Below are 27,329 nucleotides of genomic sequence, written 5' to 3'. Positions count from 1 at the left end.
TCACAGTGATCATAAAGTTTTGGGTCATGTCAGAATGACAAGAAGGCTCAGTGTTGGCTAGAGCATCTAAGACAAGATGAGCAATAATGAAAGCAGAACCATAGAAAGCCAATACAAATATTGTTCACAATAAAGGATCTCTGATCAGATTAGTAGAGCTGTAAAGCCTCTCGTGGACATTAATGACAAACAAACACATAAAACAATGATCATATCCACCCACTCAGTTTTGTCTCATTTCTTTCATTCTCAGGAAAAAATTTAAGTAGCAAGATTGCACAGATGAGACTCGTCTTGCTGCTTCCGAAACTAATAAATGACGCAATGTGTTTGTCACATTTAGTGACAACAGTGAAAATAAATCAGTGTTATTTTTATGAAAAGGAATAAACAACAGACATACAACCTGCCTAAATGAGTCACCTATCACCTCATGCTGTAAACATTATTGCTCTTCTGAGATAAGATAATGTGTAGCCTATTTATTTATTTATTTATTTATTGTAAAATGCTTGTTAGAAACTTTTTTTATCCAGCTGGAAATTGCAACTGGGATTTTTCTGCTCTAATAAAATTCCATGCTAGTCTGTGACAATTTAAATGTTTTTGTTAGGAATTTACCATTGCCAGCTCAGCCTTAGAGGCAGCTTTTATTGAATTTGAAGGCCACAGATAACCGTTTTCCTCAGCCATATTATCACAGTTTCTTCTGACAAACCACGTGTCACCCTGTGGCACTCTTAACCTCGTTTGTGCGTCTCAGGTATGACTAGCGCTATTACTGTTGATGTTGCCTCCTTGTCCCCGCCTATTTTTCTCGTCGTTCCGCATGACCCGCGCGCAGAGTACAGGGTAGAAAACAACGCTGGCCCTTTAAGACAGGAGTGATCGGCTCCGCTGGCGACCGTTCTGCGGTATTATCGAGCTCCAAGACTACCAACACACATGAGCTAGATGGAATTATAACAATGGAATATCACTGCGTTCTGTTTACTGTTTTGTTGCAGTTAATCGTCCAACCAGGTAGGGCGACTGTTATCATTTATTGGTCCTTTCATGGTCTCACTTTTTTATTGTTTTTTAAAGTTTTTTATTGAGGTGTGAGATCTATTGCACTTGCTGTAGCTATGCACCTATAGATGACAGGCAGTGGGGTTGTTTAATCATTCTTTATGTATTACTCAAAACAAAACGGAGTGCCTTTAGAGAATAATATGTGTAGCCTACCTGTTGCTTCTTACTTTCAACTACTCTAGATTTATGCAGGCTCTTTATAGAAGCAGAGTTTGGCTGTTAACATTAGACGACCCCATGCGTGTTCTCTTATTTTCCACATAATGAAGCTCTCCATAAGGAGCTTTTGCACCTCGAGGCACATTCTGTCCGTTCGGAACTCCACGAAATGAAGTATCCGACCTAATGCAGCAGAATTTCCATTGATAATCCCAGCGAATCATATCCTCTTCACTTACCGTGCGGAGGCTCATACCAGCAATTTAAGCGGTTACAGGAACCTATCACTGAAACAAGATATCGATCCGGAGAGCCGCAGGTGAGAATGTAAAGCCGATCCTTGCGCGCTGCTCTCAATTATTTATCACTCAGGCTCGCGAGTGCCTGTCTCCGCAACAAGTGGAGGAATACGAAGCTTTAGTTAGGCTATAATTAGCGAGAGACGTGACGGAAAGAGTGTGGATGGTTAAAAACGCACTTAGTTGATGTTATTAACTTTATAGAGTTAGGATATAATTGGGAGACTGGGTTGACTCTTCCGACTTGAACCCCCCAAAATGTTTCGAAACAAATTTTGCGTGATATATTTAGTTACAAAATTGCTAAAGTTATCTTATTTTAGTAACAAGAAAGTATCACAATTTCAGCTGTAGCGCGTTTATCCGAGGAGGTAGCCATAACAACAGTGTGCAGCTTGAGCACTTTACATTAGAGCACTCTACATACTGAGTTCCATGGAACACCATATAACATTTCTCAGAGATGGGCTACGAGGGCACTGAAATGGTCAGACTTTGACCAGACAGTTTTTATTGCCTTAATATGAGTTTGCATTTGCAATTGTTCTTGTATTATTATCCTATCTGCATGGACAGTTAGGCTGCTTTGTTAATGATCGGCAATTTCATGTAATTTCCTTAAAGCCAGAGAAGTTGTTTTGCATGCTGCAACCTGGCTTTTTTTTTGCTTGCGCTTGCTGGCACCTCATGGACATATCAGATGGTCTTTTGTAGTGCTCAGAAAAGCCCTTATGGATGTTCTAAACGATGAGGGGCGAGTCATTAGCTGGACTGCATCTGTTAACTGACCATCATGTGTTCAGACATTTAGCCTAACCTTGTGTAACTCGTGCTTGTAAACAAAGATATCACTTGTCTTACAGTTTCATTTGCTAAATAAAGATGCTTATTATGTGGTAAATTTAAGTATCTCAAAAAGGATCATATGTTTCGTTTTGGGAGGAAAAATCTATTTCGTTCCATCATGTTGATTTCACGCATGTGTTATTGTGTTTGGAGATATGGGGTTGCCTGAAGAAACCCTATTATGGTAACCCATGCCTTTTTATAAACCATTTCAAAGATCACGTTTAGAGTGCGCGTGGGCAACTAAACACATGCAGCTTTGGTGTGGTTTTGGCGTGAATCTGATGATCAGCTTTGTAACGCCAGAGGCTTCAGCGCCCAAAGTGACTGACTATTTTGCATCGGGTTCCTTCTATCACACAACGATACGGGCTTTCAAAAAAACAGCCGTGAGAAAATCGTTTACATGGAAATATACCTAGTTAGAGAGCTCTGATATGCACAGTTATAATTATCGTAATTATCCCCAGAAGTCAGCAGTGGCTGACGGTGGTATCACAAGTTATAAAATACACAGTTCATATTTTTCAAATTTATTTATATATTTTTATTTATTTATTTATTTATTTATTTTACAAAATTGCGAGTAGGCTATGCTAAAAAAAAAAAAAAAAGTAAAACGAACATTTGGGAAAACGGGCTGAATAGGGCTCAATTTCCATCTTGCCGCAAACATGAATCATCTTGATCCTTTATCAAGCATCATTAGATTATAGTGAACACACAGTTCCCTAACATCACCTCTGTTCAACAGCTCATAATGTTGTCGTAATGGCGTAATTTAGATAAAATCTCTCTCTGTATGGTTTAAATATTTAACAGAGAAACTGTGATGTTGATGCTGGGCTATGCATGTGTGTGACCAATATTGGTCTCGTTGCGTTTCTGTGAAGGCTTTTCTCTCATTCAGTCTTTCTTATTTGTTCTTTTGTCGCTGATAATGTTTAGAGCCCTGGAGAGGACGAGTACACTGTAAAAAAAATTCCACCTATTTCAACTTAAAAACTTAAGTTTTGTGGCTGCCTTAAATTTTTAAGTATAAACAAATTACAAATACAAGTCATTTCAACTCACTTTGTAAAATCCTGACTGGCACTGAACTGCTCTCTGTAAGCTGATTGGACTTTTCAGTATTAGTTGTTTCAACTAATCATGTCAAGTAAAAAAAAAAAGTAATCACTTGTGATTCACAATGGTGACCATATAAAAACAAAAAACAAAAAAACAATCATGCTATCCATGGATGAGTTTTGTACTATGCTAGTACCCAGCATGCATTGCAGCATGAATTTTATTTTTTTTCTTGTTTTATAATGGTCACCATTGTTGAGGTTCATAAGCTGATTCTTGATATGTGAGTCTAGCTGCTTCCATAGATTAAAACCTTTTGTGGACAAACTGTTTAGAAAGTCCTTTATATTAACTGACTGTCACAGAACCACTGGCTCTTAGAATCACTCCTACTATAATCAATACAACATCCATTTAATCAGAGATTAGACACACAATGAGATCAGTTCGCTAACAGATGATTGTCATTATAAACATATAACAACCAACTACTGATCATTTTCTCTGGGCTTTTGAGTTGTAACAAATATGTTTCAGGAACACATGGTTACAACAACCAGAGAAAAAGAGGAGGGAAAAAAAACTAACACAGAAGTCAAGGGTCAAGAGCCCAACTAAAGCAGACACTGATCTCTAACATGGTTACTTCAAATGAAACAATAAATCAACATCTAAACCTTAGTTAATTCTCAATAAGATCTTCTGTAGATGTCTGACAGAAATAAAGTCAGTCTGGTTATTAATAAGTGGAGCTGGTGATGCTGTTTGTGGGGTTGTTTACTCAGATCTTGAGAGATTTAATGTATTTTATTTCAGTTGATTTCATCTAAGGCTGTGACTAAAGTTAGTTGTTCTTGTTTTTCTTTTTCTTCAGTGATTATGTTTGTTAACAGCAAGTGTTCATCACTAATGCTCAATTATTACTCAATTAATCACTTAATTGAAATGTATATCTTATTTTAGTGAACTCAACTGAAATAAGTTCAGAGCACTCATAATTGTTAGTTTTAAAACTTAAATGGTTTAAGGCAATAAGTTTACTCAAAAGTTTGAGTTAACCTAACTTGTCGGGTTTCACAGTGCACAAAAATAAGTCGAGCAAACTTTTAAGTTGGCTCAACTTTTTTTTTTTTACAGTGTGCCAGTAAGTTAGAACTTAAAATGTTAAGTTCACTGAATTAAATTGGTCTCCTTGAATTTCAATAACATTAAACTGACTTAAAAAATCAAGTTGAATCTAGCATAACTTACAAAAAAAAGTTGAAATTGCTTAAATTATTTTTATGAGTTAAAGTAACTTTAAAACATAAGTTGTCATGACTTTTTCATCATATCATTTTTTACAGTGATGGAAGCCAGTGCATACCCCCAACCCCCTGCCTCCCACATTCTCAGAAACTAAAAAAGGGATTCTTTTAATCAAAATAGTATTCGGTTTAGTCTTTATTGAACACGTTTTAAAGACATTACCATTCTCACATTTTTTCTTTTTAAAAGATTTTCCTTTACACTTAGGTTGCTCCCACGTTCTCAGTGTTAACTTAAGGGCCGTAATTGCCTCAATCCATCAAAACTAAATGCAGAAGGCGATGACAGATTATATTTACCAGTTGCCAGTAACCAAGAGTAGACATTATTGCTAATCGTTATATGTCCATGCAATTCTTTACCTGCCAAACAGGTGTTTACTTGCCCTTTTGCCCTTTGCTCACTCTTTGCCTTGCTGCCTTTATTTTTAATATTTAATAGTATACAAAATTAACACTGATGTGTATATATATATATATATATATATATATATATGGTAGATAAAATAATTTAGGCCTATATAATCAGCTGAAGTTTTACTGTTGCTACATACATTTTGTCAATTTTAATACTTTTTTATTTTTTTACTTTATTCTTTTACTTTACTTTTGTTGTTTTCTTTACTTATTTTCACCATTCTCCCAGTCATGTGGAGAGGGGGAGGATAAATGCTCTTTTGTTAGATTAAATCTGTTGCCTTTAAGGGTTGTAGCTGTAAAGGCAATGCAGCACTTTGAATGGAGAAGGATGCTATAATTCAATCAAATCTAACACAACTGAGAAGGGGGCATTCATCTTTTTAAGAGCTCATTTAGAGTTGTCTGACATCAAATTGCCATTTCTAAAGAATTTGCTATTAGAGGAACTCGGAAGGCTGAGTTTTTTTAGATTTGTTGAGTTGTGAAATAATTTCTCACCCTTAACTGTCATTTATGCAACCTGAGAGGGCTTTGATTTGTGTGTGTGAATAAATGCGTATGCGCTTGGTATATTCTGTATATCAGTGTTGGTTCTTCTATTTTCCAAAACCAGTACCGTAGTGTTCTGGCAAGTCAAATGCATTTGACAAATTTGGCAGATGTACACTGACTCTTTCCCACAATCCTCACGTTAACTCTTAATAATCTACTCTCCTGTATGTTTATAAAATGTTAAACTATTTTATCTTCCACTTGTGCACCATGTTCAATTACTTGTTTCCTCTCAGCCAGGTCCAGGCCCACTATCACCCCCGAAGGACCCCAGATCACAGTACCACTGAACAGCGACTTCAGCTTGCATTGTCAGAGTGACAGTTCAGTGCGCTGGCTGCGAGAAGACCGTCCTACACGGATCCTTAAGGAACAAAGACAGGGTCAAGTGACAGTTTTTAAAGTGAGCAAAGCAGGCCCACAACACATGGGCAAATATTCCTGCCGAGAGGAGGCGTCTGGTGAAAAAAGCTCCATCTATGTGTATGTAAAAGGTAAGTCAGCCTTTTTCATTTGTGAGTCAGTATTTTAATTGGGTGTAATAATGTTTGGGTTGAGTGACAAGTCTGTAGGGCAGTATTCATCAACCTCTTCTTTGTCTTGTATTGTCTACCTTGTCTGTATGTGAGTGCAGCTGCAGTATGTTTTAGATGTGCTACGTTTGTACAAGCATGTTAGCAACAGCATACTAGTAGAGATAATATATAGGAAGTATGTCTGCACCATTACATGTGCACTTTCTAACACTTCTCGTGCTCTATGTTTATGTCTTTCTCTCTCTCTCTCTCTCTCTATGAACACACTCTCCAGCATCTCTCATCTTCCTGTGTGGTTCCATTTTTGTGCCAAAAGACACTATAGGTGCCAACGGATGCCCTAAATAGCTACAATCAGCTCTCTGCATTCACTAGTCACTTGCATGACCTTTATTTATACATCTATGTCATGTGTTATTATAAGCATGTTCTTATAATCCCAATAATAAACTTTTCAAATTGATCCTTGGCATATTTGGCGATTGACACTAATTTTACTGTGAGCACTGCAGATGTGGGTCATTTGTATTTGTTTATTAGGTATGATGGAGGGTAGTTTTTCACTTTCAATCTTTTTGTGACACACTCTCTCTTTCTCTGAGCTGTAATGTCATTATCTAAGCCCCCTTGGTTGTGTTTCATTGGTTTTTGATTTAGCATTCCTCTCAGCAGATCCTGAAAATCCCTTCAGGAGGAACATCATGTTTGACTTTGTTGCGGGAGAAGGAGAAACGACCACGCTCCCATGCTTGGCCACAGACCCACACATGACAGACTTGCACCTGCAAAAATGTGATGGACAGCCCCTGCCCAACAGCCTGCGCTATTCATCCAGTATTGAGACGGGCATAACGTTGGAAGATGTCAGGAAGGACTTTGAGGGATGTTACGTCTGTGTCGGGATTCTGGAAGGCAACACAGTTAAATCCGGACAATATCAACTCAATGTCCGCCTCGGTGAGAAAGAAAAGGAAAGACATGAATATTGGGACTGTTAATTTAAAAATATATATAAAACAATAAAAACTGTGCAAAATAATCATTTAAGTTTGAAATACTATCTTACCAGGATAAGGCAGCAAATAATAATAAGGAGCCATTGAATGTGTTTTTGCATTCAAAGCAGATGGGAAATATGCATTACCATTCAAAGTTTGGTGTCAATAAGATGTTTCCACAAAAATATTTACTTTTTTACTTTATTATATTAACTGTTTTCAATATTGATGATAATAAGAAATGTTTCTTGAGCAGCGAATCAGCATGTGAGAATAATTTCTGAAGGACACTGAAGACTGGGGTAATGATGCTGAAAATTCAGCTTTCCCATCACAGGAATAAATTACATTTTCAAATATACTATTTGTATTGTACTATTATACCATTTGTTATTTTAAATTGTAATAATATTTTATAATATTTCTGTTTTACCATATTTTGATCAAATAAATACAGCCTTGGTGATCATAAAAAAAATCGGTAGCACTTTATTTTACAGTCCTGTTCCTCATGTACATACTATGTACTTATTGTAGTAATTACAATAACTGGGTAATAACTAGGTACTAACCCTGAACCTACCCCTAAACCTAACCCTACCCCATGTAGTTACCTTATATGACCAGTACTTTCTTGGGTAAGTACACTGTAAGTACATTGTAAGTACATGTAAAATAAAGTGCAACCAAAAAAATCTTTCAAAACATTACATGATCTTACCACCCCCAAACTTTTGAATAGTAGTGTGTAGACTTCTAAAGCCACTTTTAGTAATGTTTTTATTTTGAGGTATTTCAAATATTGATGTTTGCAATTCATTGAGATTAATCCGATTAATTAATCTCCATATCATGTAATTCTTTTGATTAAAAAATGTCATCAGTTGCCAGTCCTAAATATTTCTAGAGGACACCAGACACACACGTCCATGTTACCCCAAAGTAGCTTGCTCTTTCTTTCCCACACTTTCCCACTGATATAATGAATCATGCTTCTTTGTTTTTAGTTCCAGACGCACCTCCTGTAATCACACTGGGTCAGCCTCAGAGAGTGCTGCTCATCCAGGGGGAAGAGCTCTCCCTGTCCTGCAACACCTCAAATGTCAACAGCGACATCACAATCAGGTGGAAGGCTCCTCAAGGAGTGGTAAGAGCACTCTCATAAACTAACCAGCTCTCACCTATGTACCTGTGGTGCTCCACGACACCCTTCACACACATATATACTGTACATACTGCAGGCTTTATCAAACACACCAACCGTTTCAGTCGAGTAGAACCAATGTTTACAAAAGCAGACTTATATAGTATGAGTGCATGTCCCAGTTAACCTACTTAATGTGGTAATGTGTACCCATGATCAATTTAGTGTTTGTAGACTGAGAATAATCATTTAAAGTTGTTTGTGCTTGATATTATGCCCAGAGGCTAATTGGATCTTGTGTGGTTTGAGGTGCTCATCAAATTCTACATGTTCATGTACTGTATACACAGCAGCAGAATACAGTTGTCGGCAATGTTGTGCATCATTCAGAAGTGAATTAAGTTTCGAATTTTGGATTTAGCTTGAAATTGAGAAAGCAACCATGATGCAGAATTGCAAAGTGTAATTGTGTAATTCTGCATTTATCTCAATCTTGATTGTTCAAACAAAGTTAATTTATTAACGCAATTCTACTGAATTTTATAACTGAACTCACTCTCTTAAATGTTCAGCACTCACAGCTGTATTTTTTGGCAAACTTGTGCTGTGAGAACACAACCTATGTAAACAGATCTTCAGAATTAAGACTCTACTGGCATAAGAGACTGGGATTTGAGAGATGAATGACACGCTTTGTTTTATATAAAGATTATAAAAACAGCCACACCTAGACATAAAGACAAACACAGACATTTTACCCAAGACAGGGTCTATGTCTCATCTCTTCAGAGTTGCCCAATAAGCTTTGTGTCTGTTTACCTTTTGCATGTGCCAAGCAACCTTCAGTGCAGCAGTTCTCAAGTATCCTGACTGAACCCATTTCTCACCTGAGAAATGCCACCCTAAATCTGGGGTCTGTGACCAAGCAGGATGCGGGGAGTTACAACTGCGAGGCCAGGAATGAAAGAGGGACCAGTGCAAAGTCAGTCTGGGTCGAAATCTACGGTGGGTCTTGTTTCAAGAATTTATATAAATAATCATATGACTATTTAGTCTCAGTTTAAATAGTCTCAAAAGAATAAAACAATGTTTTATGTGTTTCTGTGAGTGCAGATAAAGGCTTCATTAACCTAACAAGTGTGAATAACAACACTAAGAGAGTGCGGGCTGGAGAAAGTCTGTCCCTGCGTGTGGTAATGGATGCTTACCCGAAACCTCATACATTTTCCTGGAGCTACAGTGGTGTAAAACTCACCAACACTACTGATCATGTCATTACCAGTCGCTCACATGGGAATAGGTATGATTTTGTTACATTGCTACAAACAATTCTTGTTTTTCCTATGTAGTAATTGCTAGGGATGCACCATATATCAGTATCATATTGGTATTTATTGGATATGTTTATCAATATTGTATATTTACTTGTGTTAGCTCATTTAATGTTAATGCTCACTTAAAGTCAATCTATAAAATACTGTTAATTTAGAAACACTATTAAATGTAATCTTTAGCAAATCTCTCAATATCAATTTTTGCATTGTGTATTATAATGTTGTAAAGCCTAAATTTACTTGTCGCGTTTAAATTGTGGCATTTTTGTGTTTTTTATATATATAATTATTTTAGAGAAAATACAATAGAATTATCAGTATCAGCCAAAATTGTAATATCAGCGCAAACTCCACATTTTTTTCCATTTATTCACAGCACTGAAAGATACTTTAGGTTTAGGTTTAGGTTATTCATGTTTTTTTTTTTTCATTCAACAGTTACACCAGCGAGCTGAAGCTAGTGCGTCTCAAGGTGTTAGAAAGCGGCGTTTACACCTTTTCATGCTCAAACCGAGACACAACTGTCCATCAAACGTTTGAAGTCCATGTCATAAGTGAGTGAAAACTTTTAATGCAAATGGCAAATATTTGGCTATTCCACATGCCAGAAAAAAGCATAGAATCTATGTGATATATGAGTTTTGTGTGTATTCTTTAGAAGCGATCAGTCATATTTCATGAGAATTTTGCTGGATAAAAGAACTCGATTGTCTATGTAAGACCCTGGCTTAAAGCCCACTAACAATAGTAGAATAGTAAAAACAGATAAGAAAGGAATGGCCTTCAAGACTGCAAATAAGACATTTGTCAAGCTATTTTCTTTTCTGTTAGAATTATTGATCACCAATTACAAACAGATTTACCCCTCAAACAAGAATAACAAACAAACACATTTTAAATGACAAAAAAGTTTAATATCTGCCGTTTTAAAGCCATATTTAAAAATAATAACAGTATGCAAAGTAATCGCAAACAAGACAGCTGTACAAACATCCATCCCACTAACCAAGATTGTAAAACTGACCCTGTACCAATCTTTGCTGTTAGGTAAACCACAGATTGTGTCCTATGAAGGGCCGATTGATGGACAGGTGCGCTGTGTGGCTGAAGGTTACCCTACTCCTCAGATCAAGTGGTATTACTGCGACCAGCCCCATTCAAGGTACGCGTACTGTCTTTCTTAAGTTTTGTTTGTTTCAAATACAACCACAGCTACATACAATGGGCTCCAAAAGTTGCTTTCAAATATTAGCGGCATATCCCTTGAGCAGTGTTAACGTATTAGCCTCTCTGAGGGTACATTGTGACGCAGCATGGATTAGCCACTAACTGCTAACTTGATGTTTGATGATTGGACAACAAGGCTTTAGCCTATTATTAATAGGGATAAGCAATTTGACTCTGTCATGATTGTGACATCTCAAAAGCGATTGGCTACTATCAGTCATGTGACAGCACCCAATGACATTAGAACAAGCTGCTTCCATTGGGCTGTTTATTCTTGAATAGCGGTGTTGACAGAACACCTTAGCATAGACTTAGTCACAAGCTTATCCAATCAATTCCTCATGCTGATCAAATCCGATCAGGATAACATGCCTTGCTTCAATTTGAGCATGTAAACATTTAGTGTTACGTGTCTTTTGATCTTGTTTGTGCGTTGCTCGCTTTGTCTGTCAGCAGTTTGATGGTTTTCTCACCGAACAGACATTCCATTGTTGAGAAACCGCTGAGAAGTTTCCACCATGCTAAACAATGTAATTAAAGATATTGCTCAGTAATAAAGAGATGAAACAAGGAATGTAAACCAGTTGAGATTATTTGTTCTGGCATTATATCCAAAGCTAACTTTGAACTCAGCTCAGTAGCACTCATACTTAATTTTAAGAGAAGAGTGAGAAAAAATTGGAGAAACAAATAAATCAAAGCACTTAATGGCAGTACAATCCACTATTGATATTTTTAAATGAAAGAGCCCTTGAGGTCTGTCATTTTGCTGCCTGTTATTTTACTTTCTTTTCACACATCAGTACAAATCTGCCATAGCCCCTGAATGCAATGAGAGATGCTTATCACATCCTTATCATATTATTGATATGCAGTGGTGCTTAACATTTTATCTTACAGTCTACTTGAAATCAAAAATGACCTCTCAAATTCCTGGCCTTATCATAAAAAAATCACTGGTGCATTTTATTCCAATGAAAAAATGTTGGGTTTTATAATCTGATGTTCCTGGGAAGTAAAATGGGTTACAATGGGCAATAAATTTTTACTGTAAAGCAGAGTTATTATCATTAACAAAAACTATGAAAAAATGTTAATTAATTGAAAAGAGGCTGAAATAATTATTAGATGAAAATAATCAAACGAACAAACAAATAAATCTTTGTTAAGTGAAAAACTTGCACTAAACAAAAATGAGAAATGTTGCCTTGGCTAGTAACTGAAATAAGTTTGGAATTAAAATAAGTTGAGTTTAAATACATTAAAGCATTAAAATAAACTAAAACTGAAATAAAAATATGATTTAAGTAAAAACAAAAATGAATAAAAATGACAAAAGTAAATGAGAAGCAAAATTATTAAGAATTAAACTAAAAAGAAAACTGAAAATATAAAAATAAAAGCTAATTTACAATATTAATAAAAACTTTAATACTACATAAATAATACTAAAATAACACTGCTTTTAAGGCTATGAAAGTATTTGTTGATGCACCTTGCCTTTGTCTTGCACATTATGGTTATCAGCTTTCATTTTGTTCAAAAGATTGTTTTACATGTCTTAATATGTGCATAAAAGACCTTATTTTTGGTATTTTTAATTTATTTTTTATAGCTCCATTTCTAAAACAGTTCACCACCTTATGGTACATGTTCATGAAAAAATGCAAGACTATTTACGAGTTTGTTGCATGCCTCATCAGATGCTCCAATTTGCTGAATGCCACTCAGGAGGAGGAGGATGTTGTCACTGTAACCATGACAAGTCCTCCCTTTGGGAAAGGCACAGTGGAAAGTCGACTAAACATCACCAAGAACAGTTACGCCACCCTTGAATGTGTGGCATCAGCCAATGGAGAAATCGTTTACACTCTCTTCGCTATCAGCGGTGAGCAAATGTCCTCCCAAATCACATGCACACACAGACACACAGACACACACACACACACACACACACATACATACACACCCCTTCAGACAATGACTGAAGACTCTAGTTAGTAATTACTAAGTCTCAGCCCCAGACGACTCCGCCCACAAACCACCTACAGTCTGTTTGCTGACCCTCTGATCCATATTTCTCACAAAACTGGAAAGCACTTTCGTCATCTGCAGGCTATAATGTGATTGCCTGACTTCATGCAACTTCTGAGAGTAAGGACATACAGGTGTTTTTTACTGAAATATATATGAGATCAGGTTTTTTAATTCAGACTCTGTCTCTTTGTTGGCCTTTTGCATACACATGTCTATTAAATCAACCTTGCCCACATACTGACCCAGTGTATAGGCTGTGCTCATTTGTCACAGGTCTGGGTGTGTGTCTTTGCTTTGGTGTCCTAGTAGTCAAATATTTTGTTAATTTTGTTGACTTGTTTGTTTTGGGGATTTCTTCCATTGTTGACTATGAGAGTGTGTCTCAATTCACTCCCTAATTCAAGTAGCCAGTGCACTGGCCAGGGAGTCGGCTGTTTCTAGGGCCATCAAACTCGTAGATGTTCACTGAAACACTCACAGAAAACATTATAAAAAACAATGAATGCCGGCTGCTCAATATATGCACTTGGAAATGACCTGTCAGCAGTCAAAGTAATAAACAAAAAGTCCTATTCTATGTTTTTAAAAGAGAGCAACATTTTTTTTATTTGTTCATTCATGCATATTCTGCAGTTATGGAGTGAGATACTAATATTTACATTATAGGCATTTTGTGTATTGGAACAAATGCAGTAATTTCTGCCATTATATGTAGACTACTGTTTAAAAGTTTGGGGTCAGTAAGATTTGTATTTTAAATTAATTGGAACTTTTATTCATCAAGAAGGCATTAAATTGTTCAAAAGTTACAGTAAAGACATTTATAATGTTACAAAAACAACTTATATAAAGAATCATGAAAAAATTTATCAAGGTATCCACTAAAAATATTAAGCAGCATGACTGTTTTCAACATTGGTAACAGAATAATAGAATGATTTCTGAAGGATCGTGTGACACTGAAGAATGGAGTAATGGCTGCTGAAAATAATAAATATAATGGAATAAATTACATTATAAAATATATTAAAACGTTTCCAGGAAATGGAATGAGACTCAGGGACCTCGACCCAGGTGCTTCTAGTTTCCCAACCAAACAAGAGGATACACACATCTCCTCACGTTCGCTCCAGCTGTGCGTTTCCTACTGGCTGCATCTTTTTGAGAAAATCTAAACCAGCTGCCAACTCGCAGGTCGCCACTCCTGCTCCAGCTCAACCCTGTGTAGGCAGACTTTTTGGATAAGACAAGATAACAGCAGACTATTATATAAACAGAGGTGCTGAGTTTTAACCCTAATCTTGTTTCGTTTGTAAACCTAGCATTACCAACTGTTGGGGATTATCTCCCCGGTTTAGGGGGGTTTCGTTTTGGTTTGTTGCAAAACACCAGGTCTTTCCACCCCAGTTAGTACTGGTATTATTAGTAAGGACAGAATGGTTAACAAAAGGTCATCCACATCCAGTTTAGTTTGTTTCTGGTGCATTCACTTTGTTTTGTAAAGGTTGTTGACTACATTGCCTGTTTTTTGCATTTTCTCAACTAAATTAGCCTCAAGTAAAAAAAAAAATCTAGTTGAACATTGACCTTTTTGTAGAGTCCATCAGGAGTTGGACTGGAGGTTTTGAGAGCGTGAATTGAATCCACTGCCTCAGGAAAGCCTGTTAGGTGATGTGGGAACTTGTTTAGACTCTCAAGGTTTAGGCTGTAGCAGGTCCAGGAAAACCAGTGGGACGATGAGCCTTAGGCTAGACTGTTAAAGCTGTTCATCCTCAGCTGAGCGAGATGCAAAAAAATGTCCATTGTTAAGGTTTATGTTGATTTGTGGAGGGCTTGATGGTATGCTTGGATGCAGTGTGATGATAGATGGATGGACGGGGAAAGATGGGAAGAGAGAGAGAGACAGGGAGGGAGCAGAAGAGGACTGTGAAAGCCAGTGGCAGGTTTACAAGGGATTACTTCCTGCAGAGTCTGCATTCTTGATTTGAAATGGAGAGAAAGCTTCTTATAGCTTAAGAGCTTACTACACCGCTCAGAACAACGCAGAAAAACAATAACACACCATGCATGAACACATACATACACCTTAGAAAAACAACACAGCTACACTTCTTTCACAAAATGTGAAATCTTCAGTAAAGAGTTTGACCTCAATGCATCAAACTGGATTATTCACACCTCAGGAAAAACAAGTAATTATGACATAACCCCACTGTGAGGCACTTATTTATTATTAATGGTTGTTCTTTAATGCTCATGTATTGTTTTTTAGACATTCCAGCAGGGTAAAGACTGTGGTTTTGTTTTAGTGCCTATACAGAGTGTGGTAATCATTTACTTTTATTTCAATTGGCACACTCACTCAAGTCCCAAGACTAGCATCAGATCTGCTGTGGTTTTCTGTGCTAACAGAAATGATCCTCAGGAATGAGCCATGTGTATTGATTATCCATCGATGCCTTGTTCACACAAACACTCTGTCCAGAACAGTGATTCCCAGCCGGGCAGGTTACAGATGGACAGCTCTTAAAATAAATAAAGAAACAGGATATAAAATTATAATATATATTATTTGAATTAATTGAAATATTATTATTAATGATAATGCTAATCTAGAAGTACAAAAGTACAAAACAAATACACAAAAGTAACAAAAATAATTAATATTGGGCATATTTTGCCATATATTTAATATTTCATTATTTTTATTTATATATATTTTAAACAAAACATTATTATCGTCTGGCATTTATTGTTTATCGTCCATAACATGAAAAATAATCATATCAGCCAGAATATTAATATCAATATATTCCTAGATCAAAAGGAACACATTTCTTGTTTGTTGTTGATAGATCACATATGTGACCCTGGACCACAAAACCAGTCATAAGGGTACATTTTTTCGAAATTGAGATTTGTACATCATCTGACAGCTGAATAAATAAGCTTTCCATTGATGTACTGTTTATTATTATAGGACAATATTTGGCCGAGATGCAACTATTTGAAAATCTGGAATCTGAGGGTGCAAAAAAAATCTAAATATTGAGAAAATCGCCTTTAAAGTTGTCAAAATGAAGTTCTTAGCAATGCATATTACTAATCAAAAATTAAATTTTGATATATTTACAGTAGGAAATTTACAAAATATCTTCATGGAACATGATCTTTACTTAATGTCCTAATGATTTTTGGCATAAAAGAAAAATCAATCATTTTGACCCATACAATGTATTTTTGGCTATTGCTACAAATATTCCCCAGCGACTTAAGACTGGTTTTGTGGTCCAGGGTCACATATGTCATGTTCTGCATGTTTCTGATGGAAACTCTATGTTGTTTTACTCTTCACAGAGAACACTGTTCCTCATGAACTCTTCACACCGTTGCTCATCGGTTTTGTTGCTGCGGCTGTTATCCTGGTTCTCATCCTTATTGTGCTGTCCTACAAGTACATGCAGGTAAAGTGTCATTCATTTCATAATTTGTCTTCCAGCACAGGAAGTGCATGCTGACTCACTGAAGTAATTAATTAATTAGAAAAAATTGAACAGTTTTAATTCTCACTCTATTATAGCCATAAAATATTGTAAACTGTATTGCTATTCAATGTAATTTACCTGTCACACCTGGCATCCCTCCCACACTTCAGGCGAACCTTGAAACAGTACACACTCAAGAAAATTATTTACTTAACATGTCATAATGACCTGATGATTCACTGCGCAGTTTTGCACTGTTGTACAGGGGAGCAATCAGTGATATACTCAACACACACGCACACATAAAATTACCATTCACATTGTTGTTTGAATAATTTATGTCAAGTTACACAAAACTCTTATTAGTGGACTCTGTTTGCTTTTGTCTATGAGAGCACCTACAACTTGCAGTAACTGGATCTAATGTGAAAGGTTGTTTTGCTTGTCTGGAAACATTGCTCATTGTTTATTCTTCTCCTATCCCATCCCTTTTTTCTGTCTACTACAGAAACCTAAATACCAGATACAGTGGAAAGTCATAGAAGGTATCCATGGAAATAGCTATGTGTATATTGACCCTACCCAGCTTCCATACGACCACCAGTGGGAGTTTCCCAGAGATAAGCTGCGTTTTGGTGAGTTAAGTTCCTGAATCGGTCTGCTTTGACTTGTCGGACGTCATAAATCATATTCCAAATAATTTTTCCATATTGGAATATTCTTTGTTTGAACATTATGTTTGGAAAGGTTTCCAAGGTTTAGTGCACGAGAAAACATAAAGGCCGTTTGAATTTTACAAAGCTTGTTTCTTTTCATTGGCTGTTACACTTGTGACACTTGATCGCTGGCACCTTGTGACATAGTATCATACCTTCCCATAAAGGAACAGCCATATCCGTCAACAAACAGGATCTAACAGGATCTAGCATATCCCGCTTTCCCACAAGCCACACCTCCTTGATTCAAAAACAAGTCGATGTTCAAGCTGAAAGCTGCTTTTGGATCAGTTTCCAGGTGCATTGCCTGTAAACAACTGTATGAGGGAAATGTGAAATCGATGTTGTCAATTTTCTGCCTTCCCAGGAAAAACTCTAGGATCTGGAGCATTTGGGAAGGTGGTGGAGGCCACTGCTTATGGGATGTCCAAAGCAGACACTGTGATGACCGTAGCTGTGAAGATGCTCAAACGTGAGTGAAAAGCAACATAAAACACGTTCATAATCTTGTGAAATATAAGTAGCATAGTAACTCCACGGCATGTTTAACAAGCACGTTTATTTAAGCAAATAAGGCTGTGTGTAAAGACACACCAAAAAGTACACAAACCTGCATGATGAGATGAAAGGAGGTTAAACATTTCCAGTAACCCACACTTTATTGGTTCCCAGAACGTTCTGAGAATGTTAGTTAATGTTTCTTAAACAATGAAACCTATAAAACAATCCTAGAATGTTTCAAATTGGTTTTCAATGCAATAATCGAAGGGGAACTGTACACTAACATTAGGGGAACATTCTATTTATTGTGGTGTTTTGCCCCACAGCAAGTGCCCATGCCACTGAGAAAGAGGCTCTCATGTCAGAACTGAAGGTGCTTAGTTATCTTGGCAACCATATTAACATTGTCAACCTGCTAGGGGCCTGCACTATTGGAGGTAAGAGGCTATAGCTAGATATTGCTTTTCTAGGTTTTTCTGTGTGTATTGTGTTGGTCTTCATTACTGGACTGGTCTGTTGCACAGGTCCAACTCTAGTTATAACAGAGTACTGCTGTTTTGGTGACCTGTTGAACTTCCTGCGCAGAAGGAGAGAATCCTTCTACTTCACTACACTGGGAGAAGACTCTTACTATAGAAACGTCATGCTGCAGCCAGAACCAAAGTAAGTGTGATCAGTGCAACCGGTGAAGTGTGATAGTGCGAAGTGCTTGTGGGTTCACTAAAACCAGTTTGTATTTAATTACAGTGAGAGCAGGAATGGATACATGACCATGAAGCCCTCTGTGATAGGACTTCTGTCCTCTGAAAACCGAAGATCACTTAATAAAGGTTGGATCAAAGTCTTGTATGTCATCTTGTCTCTTCTTGTGTCACCCAAAGTCTTTTTGTTTTATCTTGTCTTATGTCTGCTCTTCTAGTCTTGTCTGCCCTCATTTTTCCAGTTCTTATCTCTTCTCATGCCTTCTCTTTTCTTATCTTCTCATCTTGTCTCCTCTGTTTCATCTCATATATTTTTGTGTCATTTTGTCTTTCCTGTTCCTCTCGTCTCTTCTCATTTCCCCTCTTCTTATGCCTTCTCTTTTTTTAACCTCTCATCTTGTCTCTTCTGTCTCATCTCACTTTGTCTTTCTTGTGTTTTTTGTCATCTCTTCTCATGCCTTCCCTTTATCTTCTCGTCTTGTCTCGTCCGTTTTTTCCATCTCGTCCTATCTCTTTTTGTCTCATATTGTCTTGTCCTTCTCTTCTTTTCTGTTGTCTTCTTCTCATGTCTTATTGTCTCTTATCTTTTGTCTTCTCTTCTAGTCTTGTCTGCTCTTTTCTTTCCAGTTCTCTTCTCTTCTCACCATGTCTTATCTCTTATCATGCCTTCTCTTTCCTTATCCTCTCATCTTGTCTCTTCTGTCTCATCTCTTTTTGTCTCATTTTTTCCTGTTCTTGTCTCATCTCTTCTCATTTCACCACTTCTCATGCCTTCTCTTTTTTATCTGTCTTCTTGTCTCTTTTCTTCTAATTTCATCTCATCTCTTCTTGTTTTATGTCTTCTTTTCTACTCTTGTCTTTCCTGTTCTCATCTCTTCTCAGCTTGTCTCATCTCTTATCATGCCTTCTCTTTATCTTCTCGTCTTTTCTCTTCTGTTTTTTTTTCAGTCTCTTGTCTTATCTCTGTTTGTCTCATATTGTCTTGTCTCTTCTCCTTCCTTTCGCTCTTCTTGTCTGTTGTCTTCCTCTCAAATCTTCTTGTCTCTTCTCATCTGTTCTCTTATGTCAGCTCTTCTCTTCTCATTTCATCTCATCCCTTCTTGTTTTGTCTTCTCTTCCCTTCTGGTCTTATCTGCCTTGTCTTTACTGTTCCCATCTCTTGTCATGCCTTCTCTTCCCTTATCTTCTCATCCCTTTTGGCTTATCTTGTCTTTCCTGTTCTCATCCCATCTTTTCTCATCTCTTCTCTTTTCTCATCTTGTCTCATTTAGTCTTGCCCCTTCTTGTCTGTTGTCTTCTTGTCTCATCTATTCTCCTTCCCTTTTCTTTTTGTGTCTCTTCTCGTCTGTTGTCTTTTTGTCTCATTGTGTCTTCATCGTCATCTTAAATTTGTCATCCCTTTAGGTGATTCATACAACGATTCAGATGCCGTTAGTGAGATTCTGCAGGAAGATGGCATGACTCTGGACACTGAGGATCTTCTTAGCTTCTCCTACCAAGTAGCCAAAGGGATGGATTTCCTGGCATCCAAGAACGTAAGTGTTTTTCTCATTTATTTGCGTTCTGTCTCTCTGACGGATGCTGAGTTTTATATTCCAAGTGGTTGCAGTAATCCCATACTGCATATCTTCTCGCTCTTCCTCTACAATGCCACAAGCTCACATTCCATTACCTCTGTCCAGTCAAGGATTGGGTTACACATGTTGTCAAGCACATGCACACACTCATTCATTGAGGATCATGCTGAGAAATATCACATTTCTCCATCTGGTCAGCAGGTCCAGTATTCGGTTTAGGGGAAGGACACTAAATTAGTCACACTGTTGAGCAGGCATGGGAGTTTTCTGTCAGTGAATTCATTTTAGCACCTCTCTGCTAACTTCGAACACTTCTTTGCTAATGAGGTTTTGAATATTGGCACGATTATTGTAAATACCTGACAGTTTTGACAGTCCTGACACATAAAAGACAAGTCAGTCCCCCCAGTAGTCATTTTGATAATGCCTCCAGGCCACTCATTTCTATGCAGGTTACATGTATACAAGAACAGCTTCTATCTACTTAAATTGTGAAAGGCCAAAATCTCAAAAGCTGTCAAGATTATGTTTCAATAACATATTTTAAACCAGCAATACAGTCTGAGCTTCTTTAGCTCACATCACGTTAATCTATAACATATTAGCTAGCATACATAATCTATTATTGTGTATATGTTAACCTGTAGTTCTGCATTTGTGTTTATGCAGTGTATTCACAGAGACCTGGCAGCCAGAAACATTCTCCTCACCCAAGGCCGGGTGGCCAAGATCTGTGACTTTGGACTAGCCCGGGACATCACTACTGACTCAAACTATGTTGTTAAGGGCAATGTAAGTATTAACTGTCATTACATGACATAAACAACTTTAACCTTTATTTTATTTGTATATTTTCCCACTATGTTTCATTAACTAATGGGACTAAGTAAATAGACAAGCAAACATGCTTTTTTTAATGCATGCTGTTTGTGTTGGATGTGTTTTTTCCAACAGCTTTCTGCAAGGAAATGCAAAATGACAAGAGCTTTTATCCATGTTGAGACATGTATCAGATGTGAATTACCAAAATATCACACACTGGCAAGAGGTTGATGCAAAACAAGTCAAGAATGGGATAAATTTTGCAATTTTACAACAGTTGGTTTAATTTCAAGTATTTGCATAAAGCAGTCAGAGCTAATAGCCTTGTGGGCATGTAGCATGGTTGCGACCTGAGTTTGACCTTTCCTGATCCTGCCTCCCTCTCTCTGTCCCACTTCACTTCCTGTTATTTCTATACTATCCTATGCCACTAAAGGCCATGATGCCAAAAAGCAGAATGAACAGAATGTTATTCCTGGCTTCCACTACAGATACTTCATTTGCCTCCTGATTTAATGATCTAAAAAAAAAGCCCAAAGCAACAAACAGTCATGACAAACTTGGTCTATAGTGTTGATAGTGTTTGTGTCAGTATTCTTTTTGTATATTTATTATCTAAATTTACTGGATAAGCAAGATAATGTCAATCTACATCTTGCCAACTAGAACAAAACTGTATGATTGAGGTTTCCAAATGCATGTTTTGATTGTAAATCATTTCTATGCCAGTCACAGACTGAATCCATCAAGAAATGTGGTTTGTACAGTGTGTTTTCATGCTCTGCCTGGGTTGTTAAGGAAGGAATGTTTGTAATGAGGCTCTTCTCTGTGTAGGCTCGTCTCCCAGTGAAGTGGATGTCTCCTGAGAGCATCTTTGAGTGTGTGTACACTTTTGAGAGTGACGTCTGGTCTTATGGTATCCTGCTCTGGGAGATCTTCTCTCTCGGTGAGTTAAATTTATCTCATAATTATATTGACTTGGTATTATATACTGTTTTTAATCCAAATACTGACAATCTGCTTTTGTAGGCAGTAGTCCTTACCCGGGTATGCCTGTGGACTCTAAATTCTATAAGATGATCAAGGAAGGATACCGAATGGAGTCACCGGAGTTTGCCCCGAGTGAAATGTAAGTCTGAGCTGTAATTAGTTAACATTTCTTCCTGTGGGAAAAACATGACAAGGTAATGACAAGCACTTACCAAGCACACACCTAACAACACTGTTCCCAATAACACCAGCGCCGCCATGTTGTTGTGTTTCAGGTATGAGATCATGCACTCATGCTGGGATGCCGACCCCTTTAAGAGACCTTCGTTTGGCAAGATAGTAGAGAAGATCGAACAGCAAATCTCAGACAGCACCAAACATGTATGTCTTCCTGTATCCTCTTTAGCTCTCAAAATATATGCAAGGGTCACTGACATGATGTTGTTGTTGTTTTTGGTTCAGATCTATTAAGAAAAAAATTACATTAAAAAAGCAATTCATACATACAGTAATTTGAAACATGATTAACATGTTTTTAATTTCTGTATTAAAATTCATTTTTTAAAGGGGCATTAAATCAAAAATGTGAGAGTAACTGTCTTGAAATCATAATTAAGAAAAAATCTCATTAAAAGAATGAAGTTCTTTATAAATTGCATTAATATTTGTTTAAAAAACATAAAACATTAAAAATATATATCATAGAGAGGAGGTTGTAAAATGTCATGTCATGTAACTTAAAAACATAGATATTATGAATGACTAATTATTTATCTTGAAAAATATATTTAAAAACTTTTTTAATGATTAGTCACTTGTATTCATGGTGTAAGGAAAATGTTATTTTTAATGGTTACACCCCATGACATTTTTAGAGTAATTTCAGTTATTTTTCTTTTCCTTTTGTATAAAAAAAAAGAATGAAAACCAGCAAGAATACAAAGAGGTTTTTTTTAAGAATGCATGAGTTTTAAACAAGATTTTTACCTTTCTTCTCTTCAGATTTACTTAAACTTCAGCTCCAGATTGCCTGCGGCACCAGGGTCCCGTGAGGAGTCCAGTTCTCACGTCCAGCGGCTAAACTCAGTCAGTAGTCACAACACCGCCACTCAGCCCCTGCTCTCCAGCAACGATGTCTTCTTGGAAGGGACCAGTCCACATCACCCTCCGGTCTGAAGATCAATTTTTAGCAAAAACCAAGCGCTTAGCCCTGGCTAAGCATCATAGTAGCTGTCTGACATACATGAGGACATTGTTGGAAAACACTGATCATAAATCTCTTTTTGGATCCAAGAGCAGTCATATTCTTTCCAGTCACCTTTCTCGCAGATTGTGTATATAAGCCCCCTGCCAGAAAGGACAGTCCTATTAACATTTCATGTATTCTTTGGAACTGTGGGATATTCTGAATTATTGAGAAAGCTAATAATCAATGCTGGCATCATTCCATGGTACTATATCTCCAACGTGAGTCTGCAAGAGGACTGAACTTGTTTTCTGTAGAATCCCTTTGCTTTATTATATGGGATATATAAACACAATAACGCTTCTTTTGCTAATGGTCAAGTCTTTACAAGTGACAGAAGTCTGATTCAAGGAACAGGCTGATTCAAGTCAGAGACTAAATGAAATCATCACAGCGAAAACAATGGAAACGACTTTCTCAAAACATCTCTGACGTCTTTTTGACATCCAGTTTGACATGATTGTCATGACTGTCAGTAGTAAAAGAGCCTGCCGTGAGTGTAAATCAGCTATTTTCCTATCAACTATTGCAGGTCATTCCACTCATAAATTCAAATATCAACCACATAAAAGGCTACGCTATTTGGAAACTATGTGTATAAGCAGCAATAACACAGCACTGAACACTGACAGGGTGATCATGTTGCTGCGCAAGCCAAAAACAAGCTACCTATTGCATGTTGCATTCAGGATAGTATTTTGTCAGTAGGCAGCTGAAACTGAAGCTGTTTTATGTTTAAATAGACCAAATTAAGGTGCATTTCAGTTCACTGTCAGGAAAGATGTTGAGACATGTAGAGGCAATTCATCACAGTTCATCGTTTACTTTAAACACTCAGTGAAATTTTGGTTACATAGCAGTATTATATTATTGGCTTGTGTTGATTTTTTCCTTTCAACCAGGAAGTGTAATTTGGGACAGCAAAATGATCCAGTCAAGCAGTAATTCAAGCTTAAGGCATCAAACTTTTAGACAGTGTGTCTTTTAGGGATCACATTAGACAGCTTCTTCCACTTCTCCCATGTGTTTTAAGGAAAATATTTGGTAAAGAATACTTATTTGTATGGCACAGACCTAGCTTGTTTCAACACATTCGAAATGCTTCTTTTAGTCGTTTTTTACGCATGATGTGGTTCCGTAATGGTGGACTGTAGAAAATCAGTAGCTTCTGTAGCATCGCTTCTGTTCTTTATTCAAAGCGATTCCACATTTTATCCTTCATGAAACTGGAAGACATAGCGAGTCCTTTTGTACATTTGTAAATGGTTTGCTGGCTTTTTGGAGTTACGTCCGATTTTGGTAGGATTCGGTAGTTTTCGTCGCTCTGCTTTCTCGTGTTTGCGGAAATCGCGGGTTATCGTTTCTTACAGACTTGACTCAGTTACTCTGACTTCTACTTACCACACCAACTGTTGTGCCTGAAATGTTTTCTCTGCTCTTTAGCCAATGAGAATCGTGCTGTTGAAGGTTGAGCCAATAGAAAGCTGCCGCTGCTGTGTAGAAATGGGTGCCAATGGCTTCTTGCTCTGTAGGAGTAGCCAATGAAGGATCTGCCAATAGAAGGGTGGCTTTCAGATGGAGGACAAAAAGAGCGGCTTTCTGTTACTTAGATGAGCCAATAGGATTCTCATTCCACTGCCAAAGGGAAAAGGGCAGAGTTTTGGTCCGAATATGAGCTACGTACTGAACGCTTCAGTCGACACCAACTGCAGAACATCAGTAGTCCGGGCACTCAGTCGGTAGCTCATTTCCCAGGTCTCCCTCTGTTCTTTGTGTCCAGCTGCTTCCTCCGGCGGATGTCTCACTTCCACAAAGTCTCAGCCGGGGAGATCCATCTCAGCCCGTCTCCCATCTCCACCGCTCCCCCCCCCTCCTTCTCGCCACACTGGAACATTGTTCCTGATGGCACTGGCTTTCGTTTCCATTTGCGCTAATATGTTTTATGCGTGTCTGCGGGAGCGTGTGTGAATGTGTAAATGCAGGTCATTTGCTGTTAAAATACCAGAGCACTGATGGGTTCCTCTAGTAGAACGACTGTAGTTAATGAACTTCAGATTGTTTGAAATGATAGTGCTTAAGCAATCGATGTTCAGCCGCTACAACCATTCCATCACTGTTTGCTCTTTTCTTATATGTAAATAATATATATATGTAAATCATAATGTTGCTTCTTGTTTTGTTATCACGGTACGTTCTCTCATGTGCTGAAAAGATTTTTGTATGTTACAGTTTGTCATTTCCAGTTTATGTAACTTGACGTGATCATCTTCTGTGGTTATTTTGCCTCTTGATTCATTTATTCATAAGTGCAGTTTTCAGACACAGGTACAGTTGGATATATATTTAATCCACTTACGTTATATTCAGCGTTGCTTGTCGTTTCAGTATTTTCAGTGACTCTATGAACATACGTGAAAACTAAACGCAGACGGTCCAAGAATTCCATTTGTGACTGCATGGTCACTTAACAGTTCTCATACGCATTTTTAAGTGATTGAAAGGTTTTTGGCCCCTGAAAAGATTGTTTAATGTATTTTATTGTATATTTATTTTACAGTTTTTATTTTGAAAACAAATGTGCAAATTCTGTGTGTAGCTCATGTTACTTCAGTATGTAAATAAATAACTGAAACCATGAATCTTGGAATGGTTAAGATTATTAGCTTCAAGTTTTTTTATTGCCATCTGGAGCAAAATTATTGGTGTTCTTCTTCTTCAAAAAAAAAAAACGAGAAAGGTTAAAGAGCGCTTTGAGGCATCACTTTGAAAAAATGAATGTTCATAAAAGAAAAAAATGAAAATATTACAGTAGAAACTCAATACAGATTGATAAAGGTGTTTTTGACATGAAAAGAAGCTGCAAGGGGGTCCATGGAAAAGTAAAATTGATATTCTTTCTATTTTTGGAAAGGGAAATGATCATATCTGACAGTAAAATGAAGTAAATTCATACTATTAACAGGGTGTCCCTGTCAGTCTGTATCTAATACGTGAACCAAATGATTTTGGGCCATATTGTAAGCCATCTGTAGGTGCATGCACTACAGTTTCTGCAGACTGCAGCAAATGCAACCATCTTTGAAGAAATGTTGTGTCTCATTTATGATTACGCCCAATGGTCTGTAAATGACATTAAAAACATGCTGTCTGAGACATCTGAGTGAGATAGGGACTGTGATTTTGGCTTTGATGCAACTCTGGACATCTGTTTCTAATGGGCCACAGACATGAACTCTCATTGCAAGAAGTTTTTTCCTTCGAGCACTTCAGTTAAATTGTTTATTTGGAGTCCTTAACAGTAGGTTGAAGTGTTTTGTGTATATTTTGGAAGCTCTTAGATGGTACTTGCGCTCAGAGGTGTCCTGTAGACATCTTACAGCTCTCCTAGCATGTGAATCTCCCAGCACAGTCAGAGTTTATTGTTCACACATCTGATAAGACGCAAAGGATTTCCCACTATTGAAGATGACCAAAAATACATGCAGTGAGTCAGCAGCACCTGAGGACTTCACTCACTGCCCTGTCGAAAGACAGCGAGGGAATAAAAGAATAATGTTTTACAACACACTACGGTTTTGTTGCAAGACAAGAAACACCTGCAGTGAACTCCAGATGTTGAAGAAGTGATAATATTTACTTGAAGCTGAAGTGTGTAATTTCCATTGGCGCCATGAAAGTGAAAAACAAAAATAAAGACTGGTTTCAAACAGGTTTCCAAGACAAACAGGCCGTCCTTATTTACGCCCCCTAACTGCAGTCTTACTGCCCCTTTAATTCTATGACACACATATACCCACTGTATTTCTTGAAATGTGAAAAATGATTCTAGCTAGAAATATATATTGAAATAAAAAAATATTTTAGTGTTTTCCCATGTTGCTGTAATAGTACTTTGTGTGCCCTTCAGTCAAAGTGGTTTCTCTAATGAGCGTCCCCTTCCTGTGGTTTTTGCGGTGTTGATGACAGTTTGACCTGTTCAATGTGCTCAGAACAGGACAAGGAGGGTGAAAGGGTTAGATGGGTTTATGAAAGAGGTGATGAAAAAAGATGAAATACTGTGTGATGAAGAAATACAGTGTGGAGAAGAAAAGAAAGCTACCGATTGTGACTTGAAGATTAAGAAAAGTTCATACTTCATAAAATGCACATAGATTTGACAGTTTTCTAGGTTTGAAACTGGTTGACAATTACTTGACTGATTATGCCTCAGAATGTTTTTTTTATTGATCTGCATTAAAAATTAGATGCATTGACTATCATTCTTCAGGGGGAAAAGTCTTCATGTCA

The 27,329-nt window shown here is 37.2% G+C and overlaps 1 protein-coding gene across 4 annotated transcripts; it reads left to right on the top strand.

The window, feature by feature from the left end:
• Positions 1-883: 883 nt before the first annotated feature.
• kita (KIT proto-oncogene, receptor tyrosine kinase a) lies at positions 884-26,826 on the top strand. Of its 4 annotated transcripts, none has more exons than XM_058756634.1 (21): positions 884-1,023; positions 5,965-6,222; positions 6,937-7,221; positions 8,270-8,409; positions 9,243-9,411; positions 9,520-9,706; positions 10,179-10,294; positions 10,788-10,902; positions 12,671-12,855; positions 16,362-16,468; positions 16,998-17,124; positions 17,573-17,677; positions 18,033-18,143; positions 18,231-18,369; positions 18,454-18,536; positions 19,812-19,942; positions 20,654-20,776; positions 21,641-21,752; positions 21,836-21,935; positions 22,072-22,177; positions 22,799-26,826. In XM_058756634.1, the coding sequence occupies exons 1-21, from the start codon at positions 969-971 to the stop codon at positions 22,970-22,972; spliced, it is 2,928 nt and encodes a 975-aa protein (XP_058612617.1). In that variant the 5' UTR covers positions 884-968; the 3' UTR covers positions 22,973-26,826. The 4 variants fall into 4 exon arrangements, with proteins under 4 accessions (XP_058612617.1, XP_058612615.1, XP_058612614.1 ...); XM_058756632.1 differs by having other exon boundaries at positions 6,934-7,221; XM_058756631.1 differs by having other exon boundaries at positions 6,922-7,221.
• Positions 26,827-27,329: the final 503 nt, after the last annotated feature.

The sequence above is a fragment of the Onychostoma macrolepis genome, chromosome 20, assembly GCF_012432095.1.
Source record: "Onychostoma macrolepis isolate SWU-2019 chromosome 20, ASM1243209v1, whole genome shotgun sequence".
NCBI classification, from domain to species: Eukaryota; Metazoa; Chordata; class Actinopteri; order Cypriniformes; family Cyprinidae; genus Onychostoma; species Onychostoma macrolepis.
The sequence above is the reverse complement of the archived record's forward strand: the minus strand, read 5'-3'. Positions and strand labels throughout refer to the sequence as shown.

Bases quoted from the DNA above. Each gene is read 5' to 3' on its own strand.
- kita (XM_058756631.1), top strand. From the start codon at position 969: ATGGAATATCACTGCGTTCTGTTTACTGTTTTGTTGCAGTTAATCGTC. The intron at 17,125-17,572 runs GTGAGTTAAGTT...CTGCCTTCCCAG, and splicing joins CAGAGATAAGCTGCGTTTTG to GAAAAACTCTAGGATCTGGA. The intron at 20,777-21,640 runs GTAAGTATTAAC...TTCTCTGTGTAG, and splicing joins ACTATGTTGTTAAGGGCAAT to GCTCGTCTCCCAGTGAAGTG.